Source organism: Vulpes lagopus, chromosome 5, assembly GCF_018345385.1.
Source record: "Vulpes lagopus strain Blue_001 chromosome 5, ASM1834538v1, whole genome shotgun sequence".
Classification (NCBI taxonomy): domain Eukaryota; kingdom Metazoa; phylum Chordata; class Mammalia; order Carnivora; family Canidae; genus Vulpes; species Vulpes lagopus.
In genome coordinates, this window is record NC_054828.1 from 94,038,683 (window position 1) to 94,056,644 (window position 17,962).

A 17,962-nucleotide genomic window follows, 5' to 3' on the forward strand; every position below is an offset into this window, starting at 1 on the left:
AAACACCTCGAGGATGGGGACATGGTTTTTTCTTTCTCATCCTGTGTCCTTGGTGAACATAAAACACTCTCGACAAGTTATGTATTGAACAAATAACATACCTCATTCATATTGTGCCCCCCCCCCCCAACTGTATTAAGAATCTGGTATCTATCCAGTCTTTATTTAGAAAACAACAATGGGGGATGCCTGGGTGGCTCAGTGGTTGAGCATCTGCCTTTGGCTCAGGGCGTAATCCTGCAGTCCCGGGGATTGAGTCCCATTCGGGGCTCCCTGCATGGAGCCTGCTTCTCCCTCTGCCTGTGTCTCTGCCTCTCTGTGTCTCTCATGAATAAATAAATAAAATCTTTAAAAAAAAATTTATTTATTTATTCATGAGAGACACGGGGGTAGGGTGGGCGGCGGGGGGAGGGGCAGCAGAGACAGGCAGAGGGAGAAGCAGGCTCCATGCAGGGAGTCCCATGCAGGAATCCAGGATCATGCCCCGGGCTGAAGGCAGCGCTGAGCCATCGGGCTGCCCAATAAATCTTAAAAAAAAAAAAAAATGGCATGATGCCATTTAGAAAAGCCATCATTTAGAAAAAGAACAGAATATATTTTGAAACTTGCTTTTATATTTTGAAACTTGCTTTTTTCACTGAAAACACCACAAATATATTTCTCATTCCTTTGGGTGTGTATAAAGCGTAATCCACTTAGATTGTCTTCAGTTTTATTTTTAAAGATTTTAATGATTTATTCACGAGAGACACAGAGACAGGCAGAGACATAGGCAGAGGAAGAAGCAGACTCCTCACAGGGAACCCAATATGGGAATTGATCCCAGACCCAAGGATCATGCCCTGAGCTGAAGGCAGATGCTCAACCGCTGAGCCACCCAGGAGTCCCTTGTCTCTAGTTTTAAATATTAAAAAGAACATGGTGATAAACATCCTTGTATCTGAAATCTTTGCATGTATTGTTCAACATTCAAATAGGCTCAATGACTTGAAGTGGGACTGCGGTGTCCAAGAATGAGAAAAAGCCCATGGCTCTTAAAATCCTGTTGTGCAATGATTGTAACAATTCATGTGAATAAACATTAAGAAACAGGACTTAAAAAAAAAAAATCAGTGTGTGTGAGAGGGTCTTATATTAAATAGAATGGTCAGGAAAGGCTTTTCCAAGATGACCTAAAGTGAAGCCTGTCATATGAAGAATCTGGTAGACATGCCAGAGAAGCAAATGAAAAGGCCCCAAAGCAGAAAAGGAGACCACGCTGAAGCCAGGGCGACCCACGTTAACACTGACCCCACGGAGAGTAGCAATAGACAAGCTACAGCAGGTCCTATATATACTTTAGACCTTGGTAGTCATTTGAGTTATCATCCGTAAGGGACAGGGAATATTGAAGGTGAGCCACTGAGGGGCTTTAAGCAGAGGAATACGATCCAGTCTGTGATTCTGAATAATAGCTCTAGGAAGGAAACATCAGAATATAACAATGTTTGTTTCTGGGTGCTAAGATTATAAGCAAATTTTTAAAATGCTTTTCTAGATTTCCAAAATTTCTTCAATGAACATTTATTACTTAGTTTTTTGTCTGCTTTTTGAGTAGGCTCTGCTCCCAACACGGGGCTTAAACTCATGGCCCTGAGATCAAGAGTTTTATGCTCTACTGACTGGGCCAGCCAGATGCCCCTAGTTTTAAAAATTTAGTCAAAAAAGAAAAAAAGCTAACTGGAAATGGTACAAAGGACAGTAGACAGGAATATGATTAATGGTAAAGAGTTGAGATCACTCTGAGTCTCAAGGAGGTTTGGTAGTGGTCTACAATGGTTTGGCTGGCATGGGCATGGAGAAAGAGATGAACCTGACCAATGTTTCCTGAGTAAAACCCAATGTGACTGATTGGCCAGGAGAGGTAATGGGAAGGAAGTCTAGGAGGACGGTTGGTTTCATCTTCGGTCACTGACTAGGTTGACAGTGACGTTGCTCAACTCAATACAGGATACAGTAAAAGTACAGACATGGTAGGGAATACAAGAGTGGTATCACAGAAGACAAGAGTGGCTCACAGCATTAGAAAGCAAGCAACCAAATTCCTCAGGTTACAAAGCTGAGGAAGACAAGTGATAGTTCTTCCAAGGAACTTGACTACGAAGAGAAAGAAACAGGACAATAACCAGGGGTAGTATAGGGTTGGAATGTTTTTGGACAAGGGAAATGAACCAGTAAGGCTGAGCAGTTGGCAGTACAGATGTTCAGGGGGTGGTTTAAGGAGCATGATCTAAGATGGGATGAAGTGGTATCCTCAGCACAGGTGGGATTGAACCAAAAGAGGGACACCTCAGTTCTGGGATGGGAGCGAGGGTGTGAAGCAGCAGGATACACAAGTACAAATTTCCTTGGAGGCTCACTGCGTGAAGTTCTTGCTTCCTTTTTTTTTTTTTAAAGATTTTATTTATTTATTTATTTATTCATGAGAGACATAGGCAGAGAAGCAGGCTCCATGCAGGGAGCATGACGCGGGACCGGATACCGGGGTCTCCAGGATCAGGCCCTGGGCTGAAGATGGTGCTAAACCACTGAGCCACCCGGGCTGTCCCAAGTTCTTGCTTCTTAAACTTTATTTTCTCTGTGATTAGAAGGCAAGGTTATCTATTGGGGAGGTGGATGCATAAGCAGGTGAACATAAGTGAAGGTTTATAGTGATCTGAGAATGGTAGAGAGTGCTGATCAAAGACACCTACCATGGAACACGGAGGTCCAACTGCAATAGGATGCACTAGATTTTGTAACAGCTCTCCACATCCTTTATTTTTAATGTTCTGCACCCCAAGTTAGGTATAGGTGGGGAGAAATGGAGTCATGAAACTGATTCAGGACTGGGAATTTGCAGAGCTGGTGCAGCTTGAAAATGAGGAGTCTCAGGAGTCAAAGGTTATGATTGAGAATAGCTTGAGTGGCCAATCGGAACCCACTGGGTCAGGAAGAGAATGGAGTTGAAAGAAAAAATTAAGGGCCAAATGGGAAGTCCGAGGGATTGGAGTTCTCAAGTAAAAGGATATATTTAGTCGTAGATTAAGAAAACTGGAACAGGAAGTTATAATAAAACAGGAAGTTGTATATCCCAGTTCTGGGTATGGTCATGAGGGGAGCAGGTGGTGGAAGTGTAGGTGCACATTTAGACTTGAAATAAAGGCACTGCAAGGCCATGCTTGAAAATACTCAGGGTGGCAGAACTGGAAATGAAAACTGTAAAGTGTGTTCAAGGCCTCAGTGACTTGCAGGGACTGTGAGGTTAGCAGGAGAGCATACAGGTGTGAGGTAACTAGATGGCATGAGCCTTTCTGACCCTTTCCAGGCCTACAGGGAGGTGGCAGGACACCAGGCAGCAGCAGAGCCCCTGGAACCACAGGGGCTCAATCTTAGCTCTACCAGTGACTATTTGCGTGGCCAAATCAATTAAGTTCTCTGTGCCTCACTTGGCTTATGAGTAAAATAAAGACAAAATAGCACCCACGAGTAAAGGGCCTATAACTATGCCTGCAACACGTACCAGAGCACGACTCAAGCATCCACATTGTTATCGTTTCTCATTTGTACAATGAGGGGGTCGTGAGAATCTCTGAAGGCAGATTCTTAAAGGTTCTAGTCTCAGAATCCCTTTACACACTTGAAATAAACCCATTTCCTAATGGATATACAAATATTTTTAAGACAAGAGTTTTTTCAAAACAAAAACATTTGTAGGTGTGACAACATTTTCTAGTTTTGCTAATACCTTTAACTTTTGGCTTAGCTGAAGACAGCTGGATTACCTTACTTGCCTCCACATCCAATCTATTGAGATGTGCTGTTTGAAGTATATTGATCTATTAATTTTTTACTCTGAAATAATAATACACACAGGAAGTTGCAGGGAGGGCCCATGTATAGTCCCCTGGCTCCTTCCAATGGTAGTAACAACTTACAAAACTATAGGAAACTATCATAGCCAGGAAGTGGACTTAGCACAATTAACCAACCTAAAAAGCTTATTCAGGGCCGCCCCGGTGGCCCAGCGGTTTGGCGCCTGCCTTTGGCCCAGGGCGTGATCCTGAGGCCCCAGGATCAAGTCCCACATTGGGCTCCCTGCATGGAGCCTGCTTCTCCCTCTGCCTGTGTCCCTGCCTCTCTCTGTGTGTCTCTCATGAATAAATGAATAAAATCTTAAAAAAAAAAAAAAAAAAAAAGCTTATTCAGATTTCACCAGGCTTTCTATGCATTAATTTGTTTTATACAACATACCCGGGCCATAGTATGGAAGATGGGTTGGCGAGGTTAAGTACATGGAAGAACTGAAGGAGGTAGGAGGAAGGGCCTGGAGGAACCATTTCTGGAGAAAAGAAATCATTTGATGGACAATTGGGTATAAGCACTTAAATTAATCTTTTTGGAAGTGAAATCTCCCACATGGCAGGATAGCAAGCAGGTTGTTTTAAATTAAAAGGCCTGACCATCAACTGGACTGAGAAAATGTTTTCTTGAAACTGTTGAGGGCAGCCCGTATGGCTCAGCGGTTTAGCGCAGCCTTCAGCCCAGGGCGGGATCCTGGAGACCCGGGATGGAGTGTGCCATGTCGGGCTCCCTGCAGGGAGCCTGCTTCTCCCTCTGCCTCTCCCATGAAAAAATAAATAAAATCTTAAAAAAAAATGAAAATCCCAATTATAATATTATTGCTTACTCTTATGCAAAGAACAACGTGTAATCACTCCCTTGTTTTCTTACTTTCGACCAACTGAAAACTATGGGATAACTGTCAAGATCTGATATTCCCTTGATGTTTAGACACTTACCTGTTTGTCCTCCTTAACAGAATTGGCTAACGACGCCCCTCAAACCAAAACAAACTAAACGTCTGTACTTACTCTTATTCCTTCCTGGAGTACAGTATTGTTGTCAGTTCTCCTACCTGCTCTAGCATGGTTTTTTTTTTTCTTTCCTTTCCATGTTTTGACTATTATTATTGTCTTAATCTCTGTGTTCAATGTATTTACAGACATCATTTACTCATCACGAAACTGTAGGGTGGTATTGTCCTCACTTTTATATAGCACAGGTAACAGAACTCCTGAGCGAGCGCTTGGTGCCCAGGATCACAAACCCCAATACTGTAAAGTGCTTAGAAAGATGCAGCTAAGCATTCAGTCAGCGTCAGCGTCAGCTAGCCTTGTTTCTGGAAGCCCTGTCCTAGTCCTCTTTCTTCAACAGCTGTGCTGGATTTAATTTAGGCAAAAGCTCCTGAAGTGCAATGGAAATATTTCTGGTGACAAAGTCCTGGTTTAGATCCCCATTTGTTTAAAACCTTATTTGGCGGGTATCTAGTTTATCAGGAGTTATTACCAAATACAGTCGTTGGGTAGATCTGAGTGACCTAATACCTATCCCTTTAAGATGAGCTTTGTAACACGTTTGACATCAGGAAACGCTTTAAAAACAGATTTAATCATATATGGTAACAAACACTATTTTTTACTATATCTTATGCTAAATATTTTATACACGTTTTAGCACTTAATCCTCCAAATACCTACCTGTTATTATCACTATTAGCCATAGTTATCATCTGTAATCATGCTCATGTTAAAGATGGGGAAATCAAGGCATTTGCTGCAGGTCACACAGCTGGTAATGGTGCACAGGATTAAGAGTAACCTTAGCCTAGGGACAGAATTTTACACACACACGCACCAAAAAATCCAGAACAATTTCAAATATAAAAGCATAAATCAAAATAACCAAAACCAAACACAGGACAAAGAACCGGAGGTTCAGCAAGGTCAAAGAACTTGTCCAAGGTTACACCGGGGCTATCAGAACCAGAATGCGATGGCTGATGGATGTTGCCTCCGAAGCATGGTCCGTTTCCACCAACCTCGCTCCCACGAACACGTGGGCAGGGGCAGTCCACCTGTTGAATTAATAAGCCTGAAAACAAAGTCGACAAGGGAGAGGGTAAAAATGTAAAAGGGAAGTGAAGACGGGAAAGGGGTCCCCGGGCAGGGGGAAAAAAGCGGAACCCCCCCCCCCCCCCCCGCAGCGCAACAGTTGTCCAAGCAGCGCGTTCCGGGGGAGCAGCGTGCGGGCGCGCGGGTCCCGAGGGACACCCGGGCTGGCGGGGCGGAGGCTCCGGGATGCTCCCCGAGGGGCCCCGCGGCGCCCCCGCCCCCTCGCGACCGCGAGTCACCCGGCCGGGAAGCAGCCGGCGACGACCGAGGCCAGCCGCCTCTCCCTTCCGAGCAGCCGGCTGGAAGCCGGCCACAAACACGAGTGCCCGGGCAGTGCGCAGCCTGTCCTCGGGGCCCGGCCCGCGCTCGTAGCCCGCAGCCCGCAGCCCGCAGCCCGCAGCCCGCAGCCCGGGCCCGCCGCCCATGCGCCGCCCCAGGGCCCAGGAGCGCGTCGGCGCCGCGGCTCCGGGGGGCAGCGCCCGCCGCCCGCGGTCAGCCCGGCCCGGCCCCGTGCGGCGCGGCGGCGGGGGGCGCCCCCGGCCGGGACCCGGGTAGGGCCCAGACGGAGCGGGGGGGCCGGGCCGGCGGGCGCCTCTCGGGCCACGCGGGCCGGCAGCACCGGCGGGCGGCGGGCGGCGTGCGGCGGGCGGCAGCGGCCGGGCATTTCCTCTTCCTCCCGACGCGCTGCGCGGCGGCGGCCAGGCCCGGCCCAGCTCCAGGCCCAGCTCCAGGCCCAGCTCCAGGCCCGGCCCAGGCCCAGCTCCAGGCCCAGCTCCAGGCCCGGCCCAGGCCCAGCTCCAGGCCCAGCTCCAGGCCCAGCTCCAGGCCCAGCTCCCGCGCAGACCGCGGCCTGCTGGCGCCTCCCCCGCCGCGACCGCCGTCCGCGGGCCCTCCGGGCGGCTGGGCCCGGCGCGGGCAGCGAGAGGCGGGGCCGGCGTGCGGGCGGCGGAAGGAGGCGGAGGCGGAGGAAGAGGAGGAGGCGGAGGCGGGGGCGGAGGCGGCGGCCGGGAGCCGGGGGAGAGGGGCGGGGGGCGGGCCGGGGGAGGGGAGGAGCGGGATTTGCGGAGCGCGGCGCCGCAGCCGGGAGCCGGCGGGCCCGAGAGTGACCGAGTCACGGCGGGCGCCGGCGGAGCCGCGGCGTCGGACCCGCCTCCTGGAGGAGCTCAGCCCCGGCCAGGCCCGGCCCCATTCCCGCCCCGCGCCGCCTCCCCGCCGCCGCCGCCGCCGCCGCCGCCGCCGCCGCCGCGGGAGCGCTCCCCTGCCCACCCCGCCCCCGCGGCCGAGCCCGGGAGTCGAGTGGGAGTCGGCCGGCCGGCGCGGGCAGCGCCGGGACCCCGCCGGGGACACTGCAGCCGGAGCTCGGGAGGGGCCGCGCCGCCACCGTCTCAACTAGGATGTCCCGACATGAAGGTGAGAGGAGCCCCCGCCCCCACCCCCACGGCCGGGCCTCGGCCTACCCCGCCCGGGCCGGGCGCCGCAGAGGGCGGCGGGGCAGCGGCCGAGACTTGGGGCGAGCCCGGGCCGGGCCCGAGGCGCCTGGCCTGGGAGCGGGCGGGCGGGCGAGGGCGGAGGACCGCGCCGCCTCCCCGCCGCCGCCGCCGCCGCCGCCGCCACGGCCGCCGCGGCCCTGCCTGGGCCTGGTGCCGGAGGCGGGGCGGCCGGGCCGGCCGGAGGGTTTGCACTGTCATGGGGCGGGGGAGGGGGAGGGGAGCCGCGGGGCCCGTTACCGGCGGGAGCCCGGCCCTCGGGACTGATACCGGACGCCGCGGCCCGCCTGGCCGGCCCCGAAGCCGCGGGCTCCGGCGCGGCCTAGCGCTCTCGCCGTCCCGGAAGGGCTCGGGGCGGCCGCCGAACGGGGCCGCGGGCGGCGGCGGGACCCCGAGGAGCCGTCCGTGGGCCCGCCAGGCGCGTCCGGTCGCCGGGAGACGCCGAAGAGCGCCTGTGCCCGCGGGCCGCCGCGGGGCGGCCGGGGACGGGAAGCCCCCGCCACCCGGAGCCCGCCCGGCCTCGCGGCTAGGCCTCGGCGCGTCCCTGGGCTCGGGTAACCGAGTTCCCGGGGCGGATCCGGCCGGACGGGCGAGGAAACTCCCTGCGCGGTCCCCCGGCCGGAGCGGGACTCCCTCGCCCAGCGTGCGCCGTCTCCGCGGCCAGGTCTCGGCGGAGGGCCGTGGGCAGGTCTGCTAGCGGCGGGGGGCGGTTCGGGCTTGTTTTTCGGTCTAACAGCATGGTCGGGGGTACAGTTGCAAACAAGCAGGCAGCGCTAGCCCAGTCCCAGGGCACAAAGAGAGACCTGTTTAGGACCAGTGTACAGGCGTTGAGCCGGCAAAAAATAAATAAAAAAAAAAAAAATAAGTTAACTTCAATTTACTGCCATATGGTTTGGGAAAGGGGGAGGGGGTTGCGTTTTCTTTGTTTCACTACCGCAGGTCTTTAAATAAATTTTTAAAAAAGTGCTAAGTGACTTGGGGAAAAGTTTATCCTGGTAAGGTTGATGCAAGATTGTAGAAGTGGCTTGCAAGTATTGTGCACTCTTGGTTTTAAAATCCCGTAAAGGTGATGTAGGAGTGGAGAAAGTTTAGTGAGTCAGATTAGTGTGTGCTTCACCCCATTTGGAAGGGTTTTCTTAAGGGAAATGCGGGCCTTAGAATTACGAGGTTGAAAAACTGAGGTTGATTAGAATTATATTTAGAGCAAGTTTCAGAATTTGTATTACTAATTGCAGTGTTGAGATTGACTCAAAGGACAGTTTGTGTTCAAGGATTCTGTATTTTAAAAGGCTCAAAACTACCGTCTTCACTTGCTGTGTGCAAGTGTTGGACATTTTGAGATAAGGTAGTACTTAGGCTCATAGAAGTATTTGGCAACTAGGCCCATTTTCCCATTTTTTTTTCCGGTTTAAATGGGAATGTGTTCTCTATCTCTGTAATTTAAAAGAAGTTATTAAAGCTACCACCACATTTTGATTTGAGATACTAGAATTTATGTTAGATGTAGCTGTACGCACATTGACCACCTTTAAGACAAAGTGAAACAGCACGGATGCAGGCTCTCATAAGAACTGGGAGAGTTAAAACTACAGAATTAGCACTGGACGATTGGATTTGAGAACCATTCTCCTGCTTCAGAAAAACATCCAGGTAGTTCCATTCTAATTCAGAGGTGTCCTGGGAAGTTTTCTTTACCCTCCGTAATCTTTTAGAGTGATTAAAATCCCATTGCGTGAACATTCTTGAAGTGTAACACAAATTCTGTAATTTAAGCCCATTTCCCCCTATTTGGTCCTGTGGAAAGGCATATGGTTATGAAACTTACATTACCTTTTAGTTACTTGAATATTACTGAACCTCAGCACATTAATAGCACACTTTTTCCGGTAACTTACATAATGCCAGATGTTTCTGAAAAAGGAACATTCCTATAATCTGTCAGTTGAAGACTTACAGTACAGTATTTGACAAGTGATTATCTTTTAAGGGGCTAGTTTATGGCCTATGGCAGGAGTGGCAGTCTCATTAAGAATCACATTTAATTCACTAGATATGTGTTTTGTGGAGTATTAGTTCAGGCTGCCATTATTTTCATCAGTAAAAATTTAATCTGTCAACAAATGTAGAATTTGACACCCTCACTATTGTAGTTCCTGTCTTACCTTTCTCTTTTTTGGGCAAACGAGTCCCATTTCTTTGAGCATTTCTTTAGAGGTGTGATTTTTTAGCTCTTTCCATCATCTCTTCAACCTCCAAATTCTCTGTGGGTTCTTGTTTCCTTTCACCGTGTGACCCAGAACTCAATGTAGTAGTCTGGTAAAAGATCTGAGATGTACTGCCTGTGATGTTTGTATTTGGATCCTGCTACTTCTTCAGGGCCTTCCAAATGTGTGATTTGTTACTTTGTCTTTGTGCCCACCCTAATGAGTTGCACGATATTTTATGTAATGACGTAACTTCCGACAACACAGTCCCAAGATGGACATCTGTCAAGCTTAGAATCTCTACCTTGTGAAGCAGTGGACCACCTCAGAGAAAGGAGATGCAACCTGGCGAGCATAAAGAAAAGCTCTAGCCCGGGTTCAGCATACTTCTGTAAAAGGCCAGGTAGTAAATATTGTAGGGTTGGTGTGCTATAGGGTCTCCGTCATCTCTGCCATGGTAGTGCAGAAGCGGCTATGGACAACACGTAAATAAATAAGCATAGTGATGTTCCAATGAAAACTTTATTTTTGGATGCTGACATTTAAATTTCATATAATTTTCATGTGTCATAAAATGTGACTCTTTGTTTTACCATTTAAAAATGTAGAAACCATTCTTAGCTTGCAGGCCACACAAACACAGGAGGTGGCTGAATTTGGCCCAGTTTGGCCTGTGGGCTATAATTTGCCTACTTTGCTCAACTAGAGCTTTAGAGAGTTGATGGAACTGGAATTGTTGGGAGCCCATAAAGGGCCCACTCTGCTTGGTATTCATTCCCTCGTTTCCTATGGGCAATTGTAATGGGGAGTAACTGGTTCGATCCATCGTCTGTACCTCCGTTTCCAGCAGTACCGTGTAGATTGGTAGAGAAGTAATTGTTCTTCCTGGTGGGAAACAGGCTCCCCACCTTCCCAGGACCCTGTCTGAGTGGAGCCGGCAGTACTCTACATTAATTAAGTCTCCTGCTTGCCCATTATGACTTTTCTAGCCAGAATTCCATTTTTCCATCCTCTAAGTCTCTTTGTAATGTTCTTGTCGTGTTAACAGACCTTTTACATCAGTGCCGGGTCACATTATGTTCACCATACCAACACCATCTAGCTCCATGTTACACACAATAATACCAGTCATCGTCTTTTTTATTTGTAAGAGTATTTTTTTAATGTCTCACAACACACTTTCTTTTGAATATGTTTACAATATAAGAATGTAATTCAGAGCTTAAAATCCATTTAATAGCTTGGCAAATTAAAAACATGTCAAATTACTCAGTGCTTGTTAGCTAAAATGAAATTATGAATGTTCTTGCATGAGTTCGAGCCTAATTGATTACCTGGAATTAGGAACATATTTATTGCTTTAAATCGGTCAACCTATTTTCAGTTGCTACTATGTATAAGACACTTTGCTAGGAACCAAGGAATTTGGGGTGAATGAGGCACAGCTCCATAAGTTTGGTGGCACAATTCTACAGCACATGTGAGATATGCTGTAAGGAATGGATAAATGAACTGATAACAAAATAATTATCAACTTTTTTTTTTTAACACAAGATTCTATTTATTCAGAGAGAGAGAGAGAGGCAGAGACACAGGCAGAGGGAGAAGCAGGCTCCATGCAGGGAGCCCGACATGGGACTTGATCCCCGGTCTCCAGGATCACGCCCTGGGCCAAAGGCAGGCGCTAAACCGCTGAGCCACCCGGGCTGCCCCCAACTTTTTTCTTAACTAATTTTGCCCCACTTCGGAGAGGGAATCTTTTTCTTAAGTGCCTTCCTAACTTTTTGGTGGCTACTCTTGATTTTGGAAACAATCAAGATTTCAAATAGAGTCCTTATCTTTACTGGATTTATGTTTCCCCTAGCTTTTAGAAGACTTTTCATATATAAAAGTGATAGCAAGTAAGTGAACAGGTAGGTAGATATTGTTTTCAGAAGCATCTGTTGCTGTTTATTTTCAAAATGTAAAGTATAAAAGTAGGTAGGCCATTAATCTAGCTTTTGAAAGTTGTACCATATTTTGAAATTGTGCCACTCTTGTTGGTAGATTTAAATTTTCTCGTCTCTAAAAATGTTATCTGACACTAAAAGCATACATGCAAATGATCCCAGAGTGAAGTGCAATAATTTTGTTTTCAGGATTTGGGAATTGCAAAGCCAGGATTGGTAATTGGCTTGTGATTTTAATGTGGTGACTTTTGCCTTCCTGTAAGTGAAGTAAATTGACTCCCACTGAAAAGATTTTTACCAACATGTCAGACCATTTATTTTAACTATGATCTGTTAAAAGACTATGACATTTTTACGTAAGACTTTTTCAATTCAGTAAATTGTGAATTACATTTACCTTGATTTTTCAATAAAGGATAGATAAGAATGTAAATATTTTAATTTCTGGGGTCTTTGATTTCATAAAAATGTGGTTTTGAAGTTTATTTTCACTATATTTTGACATTCATGTTTAAGTCGTCGTAAAATTTTATCTTAAATTGGAAATTTAATTTGGAAGAAATTACTTTCAGGCTTAGAATTCTTTTTTTTAAGATTTTATTTATTTATTCATGAGAGACACAGAGGGGGAGAGAGAGAGAGAGAGAGAGAGAGAGAGAGAGGCAGAGACACAGGCAGAGGGGGAAGCAGGCTCCATGCCCGGAGCCCGACGTGGGACTTGATCCCAGGACTCCAGGATCATGCCCTGGGCAGGATCACGCCCTGGGGGAAGGCAGGCGCTAAACTGCTGAGCCACCCAGGGATCCCCAGACTTAGAATTTTAAGATGTATTAGCAGCGATCTTGTTTAAAGATTGAAAACTTTTTTTATAATAGAAACTTCATAAAATTCTGATGTGAAACAAATCCCTAGATTAGGCTTGCAATATCTTAAAAATGAAGAAATCCATGTACTTATGAGTCATTTTCAAAACATCAGCTTTATAACATTTACCGTATATATTTGCTGAGGTTTGTGGGGGTTTTTTGTTTTTGTTTTAAACTGGAAGTTCCAAAAGCTGTTTTTAGTGAAAGTTAAGGTATCATTGGATTATCTTAGAAATAGTGTTTTTTAATTACATTATAAATATTTCTGGGGGGGTGTTCTCACAAGCATGAACTCAAAAGGAGATATTTCCTATATTTTATATTCACAAAAATTAAGGGGTGCCTGGTTGAGTGTCAGACTCTTGATATCAGTTCACCTTATGATCTCAGGGTTCTAAGATCTAGCCCTCCTATAGGCTCTGCACCAGGTGTGAAGACTGCTTAAGATTCTCTTTCTCCCTCTCCTGCTGCACACACCCACGGGTCTCTCTCTCTCTCTCTCCCCCCTCCTCTCCCAAGAGTTAAAAGTTAAATGCTGTTCATAATTAAAATCTTCCTTTGTAAAAGATTAATTCCATATTAATTTTAGAGCTGTGCTAGGAGCTATGATATTTTTCAGTTTTTTAAAATAATAAGGTATAGATTTTTCAATTGAAATTATTTATTAAAATTGAGGAACAAGGGGCTCTTGAATGGTCCGGTTGGCTAAGCATCCAACTGGATTTTGGCTCAGGTCATGATCCAGGGTCGTAGGGCTCTGTTGCTCAGTGCGGAGTCAGCTTGTCCCCACTTGCATGCATATGTTCTCTCTTGTGCACTCTCTCTCTCTCTCTCTCTCAAATCTTAAAAATAAAATAAAATAAAATCGAAGAAAAAGCCCTTAAGAGGTGTGCAAATCAGGCTTTTTAAAAAATGTGGTAATTTTTTATATATTAGCTGTGTCCTGATTCATGTTGGAAATACACGCTAAAGCAGACAGTTCCCTACGAGAACATACTACCTAGATTTCATGGGAAGGAAGTGAGTGATCCAGAAAAGAGAGGTTGTTATTGGGATGGTAAGGACAAGAGGACAGGACATTGTTCGCAGAGGAATGTTAGACAAGGTGGGCCTGAAGCTTGGAAATGATTTGTAGCCACAGGGAATTAGAAACAGAAAACCAACTTTCAAGCCTGATGATATGTCCTAAGAATTGAGTACCTGGAAATGAAAACTCAGTGTCCTGTGAAACTAGCAAGAGATGAATTTCCTTGTTAGGTACCTTCCAGGGTGCCATCCCTACTACCTTTCTCACCACCCTCCCACAGTGTTTGCTAATGATGTTTTTAATTGTTGCCTTTCTGAATAGTAACAAAGCAGTGTGGGTTCATCCAGTTCATGTACATGGTCAGTTTATTTCTTCTATGGCTGCAGTGCCAACCAGCAGTCCAGCAGATTTTGCTGGTGGTCACAAGGAGTATCAAGGAGGAAGTATGGATGGATCCCTGCAAGACCATCACTACTGCTAGAAAAAAAAAAACAACTGAAATCACAAGAGTGGGTCAGTCAAGTCACCTTCAGCTAGGAGGGACAGACGATAAATGGGTGAAGCCTCTTGACATCATGACTAATTAAGTTTAGCATTTTGTCCTGCTGAATCGTGAGGGGTTTTTTCTTTCTCTTGCTAGTACTCAGTGCCAGTGTCATGAACTCTAGCTTTTTTTTCTTTTTTTAAGAGGATTTTCATTAGGAGAGTCACTTCGGCGTGCTAACTTGAGGAGCTAGTACAATAGTCGCAGGCATATTCAATTATAATTTATTTTTGGTTTTGACTTTTGTTTCTTTTATTGTTCGCTGAAGACTGTCACCCTCCCCTCCCAACCAGTAAACAGTCCCTCTAGTGGCACTCCTGCCCTATTCTCCAAGCATTTTTTTTATTCTGTAATTGTTTGCTTGTCTGCCTCCCCAATAAACTACCTGAAAGGTAGGTTTAGTGTTACACTTACCTTTGTGCCCTACCACCGAGCACAATGACTGGCCTTTGGGAGGCCAGGCATTTGAACATTTGTGGGTGATTGTTAAGAGATGTTATTATTTGTCTAAAAAATGGTGAGACTAGAAAATGCTGTCTTCTGTTTTTATCTGGGAAGCTGGTTAAGAAGGAGGGAGATTGTGGGAAAGAGGATTTGGAACTTTCCTAAAAGAAGGTGTGAATAAACTACATAGAATGAAAAAACTTAAGGGGAGCTGACTGCTGGGGGAATGGTTTGGGATTAAACTCAGGTACTGCTTTTTGTTCTGCTTCTAGCTCTAGTTTCGGATTAACTGGCTGTGGGTTCTGAATATTAATCGTACCATGCGTGAGTTTTCTGATTCATTCAGTGAATATTTATGGACTTCCCACTCGAGTACCACTCAAAGTCATCTCCAGAGCTTGCCACAAGTTGTGAAGCCCTGCTGCAGGATGATAATATTCAGTGGGTTTGAAACACCTTTGGGAATTAAATGCTTTCCTGTTGCACGGGCTGTGGTTCTTTTCCAATGTGCTGGAATTAGTCCTTGAAGTTTATATTTTATGACAGGGTAATTAAATCATGTACATATTTTAATGTTTTGGCAGTATTCATCTCCCCCTCCTTTTTTTTTTCTTTTTCTTTTAACTCATTTTAAGTTTCTCAATTACTTCTAATTCTGCCCAGCAGTATATTACCTTAGGCTATGGAAGTCTCAACACATACCTACGTATGTTAAAGTATGTTCAAGTAGGTTATTCCTTATAGGTTTATAAGTATCTTTTTGAAGGTTAGAAAAGAGCTCAAGGGATAAGATGTTTAATTTTTGTATTCAGTATAGGTTTTTTTGGTGCATAGGCCTAATGGTTATATAGCAAGTGTTGGGTGAGTAACTAGATGGTACTTCTTTTTGGTATTCTTCCTCAACCAGTATTCTCCTTTGGTGTCCTCTATGATTATAGAGGTTTGGCAACGCAAGGAAAAGAGAAACTTTCTAAATTAGGAGTTAAGGACATTGCAGTAAAACAGACAGGGATTATTTAAAGGAATTACTACAGGGACACCTGGGGGGCTCGGTTGCTTGTGTCTGACTTCAGCTCAGGTCGTGATCTCAGTCAGGGTCCCGGGATCTGGCCCTCACTGGGCTCCGCACTCAGCAGGCCGTCTGCTTCTCTCTCTCTGTCTGCTCCTCCCCCCACCGGTGCTCATGTGCATTCTCCCTCTCTCTCTCAAATAAATAAAATCTTTAAAAAAATAAAGTTGTTACAGATGTGTCTCTTCTGTAAGAATGAAATACATACTGGGAGCTGGAGGTATTTGGGTATTAGGAACCAGGTAGTTTTCATAAACAGAGACCTTATATTCAGCCTAACACTGCTCAGGATTCTGATAGAATTAATTGCAATTTGAAATTAAAGTGTATAATTTATGTGTGTGGGGGCTATAGATATGGATATGCACAGTGATCACAGAGGGACACATCTTCCCTCCCCTAGGAAGGTGAGGTCATTAGCACCTGAAGTGACGGGGTGGATGAGCACCTGACCCATGGTTTTCCTGACAGTCTATGTCAGACGTACCACATAGTTTCATGTTTTTTCATTGCTCCATTATCACTTTCTACAAGCTTTTTAGAAATCACCTAAAGGAAGAGGAGATAGTAAATCTACTTGCAGAATTGGGTTAGACCATCACTATGCAATGGAAATCTAATGCAAGGCACATGTAATTTAAATTCTCTGGTAGTGGGTGTCCAGGGTGACACAGTCGGTTAAGCTACCCACTCTTGGTTTCAGATCAGGCTGTGGATCTGCATGAGATCAAGCCCTGTGTCAGGCTCTGCGACAGGCTCTGCACTCAGCGCACTCAGCGTGGAGTCTCACAAAGTTGTAAAAATCTAGTGTATATTTTACACTTTGCACACTTCAGATGGTAAATTTGGATTGAAAATATTAGATTTTTTTTTTTTTGAAAATACTTGATCTTAACTGAGAATCATCTTTAGATTTGTGCATTGGGGGTCTGCTAAGACATTTTTTGATCATATGCAGTCTCTTTTTGGAGGTACATTTTTTTTTTTTTTTTTTTAAGATTTTATTTGTTTGATGAGAGAAACAGAGACAGGCAGAGGGACAGGCAGAGGGAGAGGCAGGCTCCATGGAGGGAGCCCGATGCGTGACTCCATACCTGGTCTCCAGGATCACACCCTGGGCTGAAGGCAGTGCTAAACTGCTGAGCCACCTGGGCTGCCCTGGAGGTACATTTTGATGTAGTATTGCCATTTTCTTAACAGTCCATTCATTAACGTTCTAGATTTTTGCTTCTTGAATTTCTTTGCTAAGAATCTAGACTTCACCTTACTTTTTCATTTTAAAATTATTTTTGGGGATCTCTGGGTGGCTCAGCGGTTTAGCGCCTGCCTTTGGCCCAGGGCGCGATCCTGGAGTCCCCGGCATGGAGCCTGCTTCTCCCTCCTCCTGTGTCTTTGCCTCTGTCTCTCTCTGTCTATCATGAATAAATAAATAAATCTTTTTTAAAAAATAAATAAAATTATTTTTTTAATCTATGTTAGCAACGTATAACCATTACAGTAGAAAATGACTTTATAAACAGCTACAAATGTATGTATATAAATTATAATCCCTCTGTGGGCTATTCAGATTGGAAGAGTAAATAATGGCCTCAGGGTGATTTTAATGTGAATTTGGGGGATCATTTTAAGTCCTCTGTGATGACGAATGTAGAACTTGTAAAAATTGTTGCTAATCCATTGCAGGTTCTATTATGGTGGATTCAGAAGATGTTGTGGATTCTATCTGGTCATGATAGACTTTTTATCATTTGAAGAAAGTGATCTACAGGCTTGTAATTTATTGTAGGTGTATTTCATTGTAGTAAGATTCAATCTCTAGTATCCATCTGGAAAAGGCCTTTGGCATCTAACAATAGAAAAGCACGTGGTTATGATTCTTCCTCAAAGTAATTTTAAAAAATTGAGGTGTCTGGCTGGCTCAGTCCATAGAGCATGAGACTCTGAATCTCACGATCATGAGTTCAAGCCCCACATTGGGAGTGGAGCCTACTTAAAATAAAATTTTTAAAAAAGTAATTTTGGGCAGCCCTGGTGGCTCAGCGGTTTAGCGCCGCCTTCAGCCCAGGGTGTGATCCTGGAGACCTGGGATCAAGTCCCACCTCGGGCTCCCAGCATGGAGCCTGCTTCTACCTCTGCCTGTGTCTCTGCCTCTCTCTCTCTGATGAATAAATGAATAACATCTTAAAAAAAAAAAAGTAATTTTAAGAAAACCAATGATGGAGTTAATAGCCCACACTATCAAGGTTAGCCAGCCATGGTGATTTCTCTTTTTTACCTGTTTGGTGTATTGTTTTAGCCAGTTAGAACTATATTTGCAAGTAAAAATAGAATGTTTGGGAGATCGTCTGTTAAAAAAAATAAAGACCTAGTGGTTTTTGCTTTCATTTCACTGAAACAGCA

General features: G+C 45.7%; 1 protein-coding gene across 1 annotated transcript in view; it reads left to right on the forward strand.

The window, feature by feature from the left end:
• The first annotated feature begins 5,853 nt into the window (after positions 1–5,853).
• The window catches only part of LOC121491849 (translation initiation factor IF-2-like), a 56,653-nt gene continuing 44,544 nt past the window's right edge, over positions 5,854–17,962 (forward strand). Inside the window, exons 1-3 of the mRNA XM_041756985.1 lie at positions 5,854–5,979; positions 6,065–6,463; positions 6,528–7,382. Coding sequence (XP_041612919.1) covers positions 5,854–5,979; positions 6,065–6,463; positions 6,528–7,382 — 1,380 coding nt within the window. The remainder of the gene's footprint in view (positions 5,980–6,064; positions 6,464–6,527; positions 7,383–17,962) is intronic.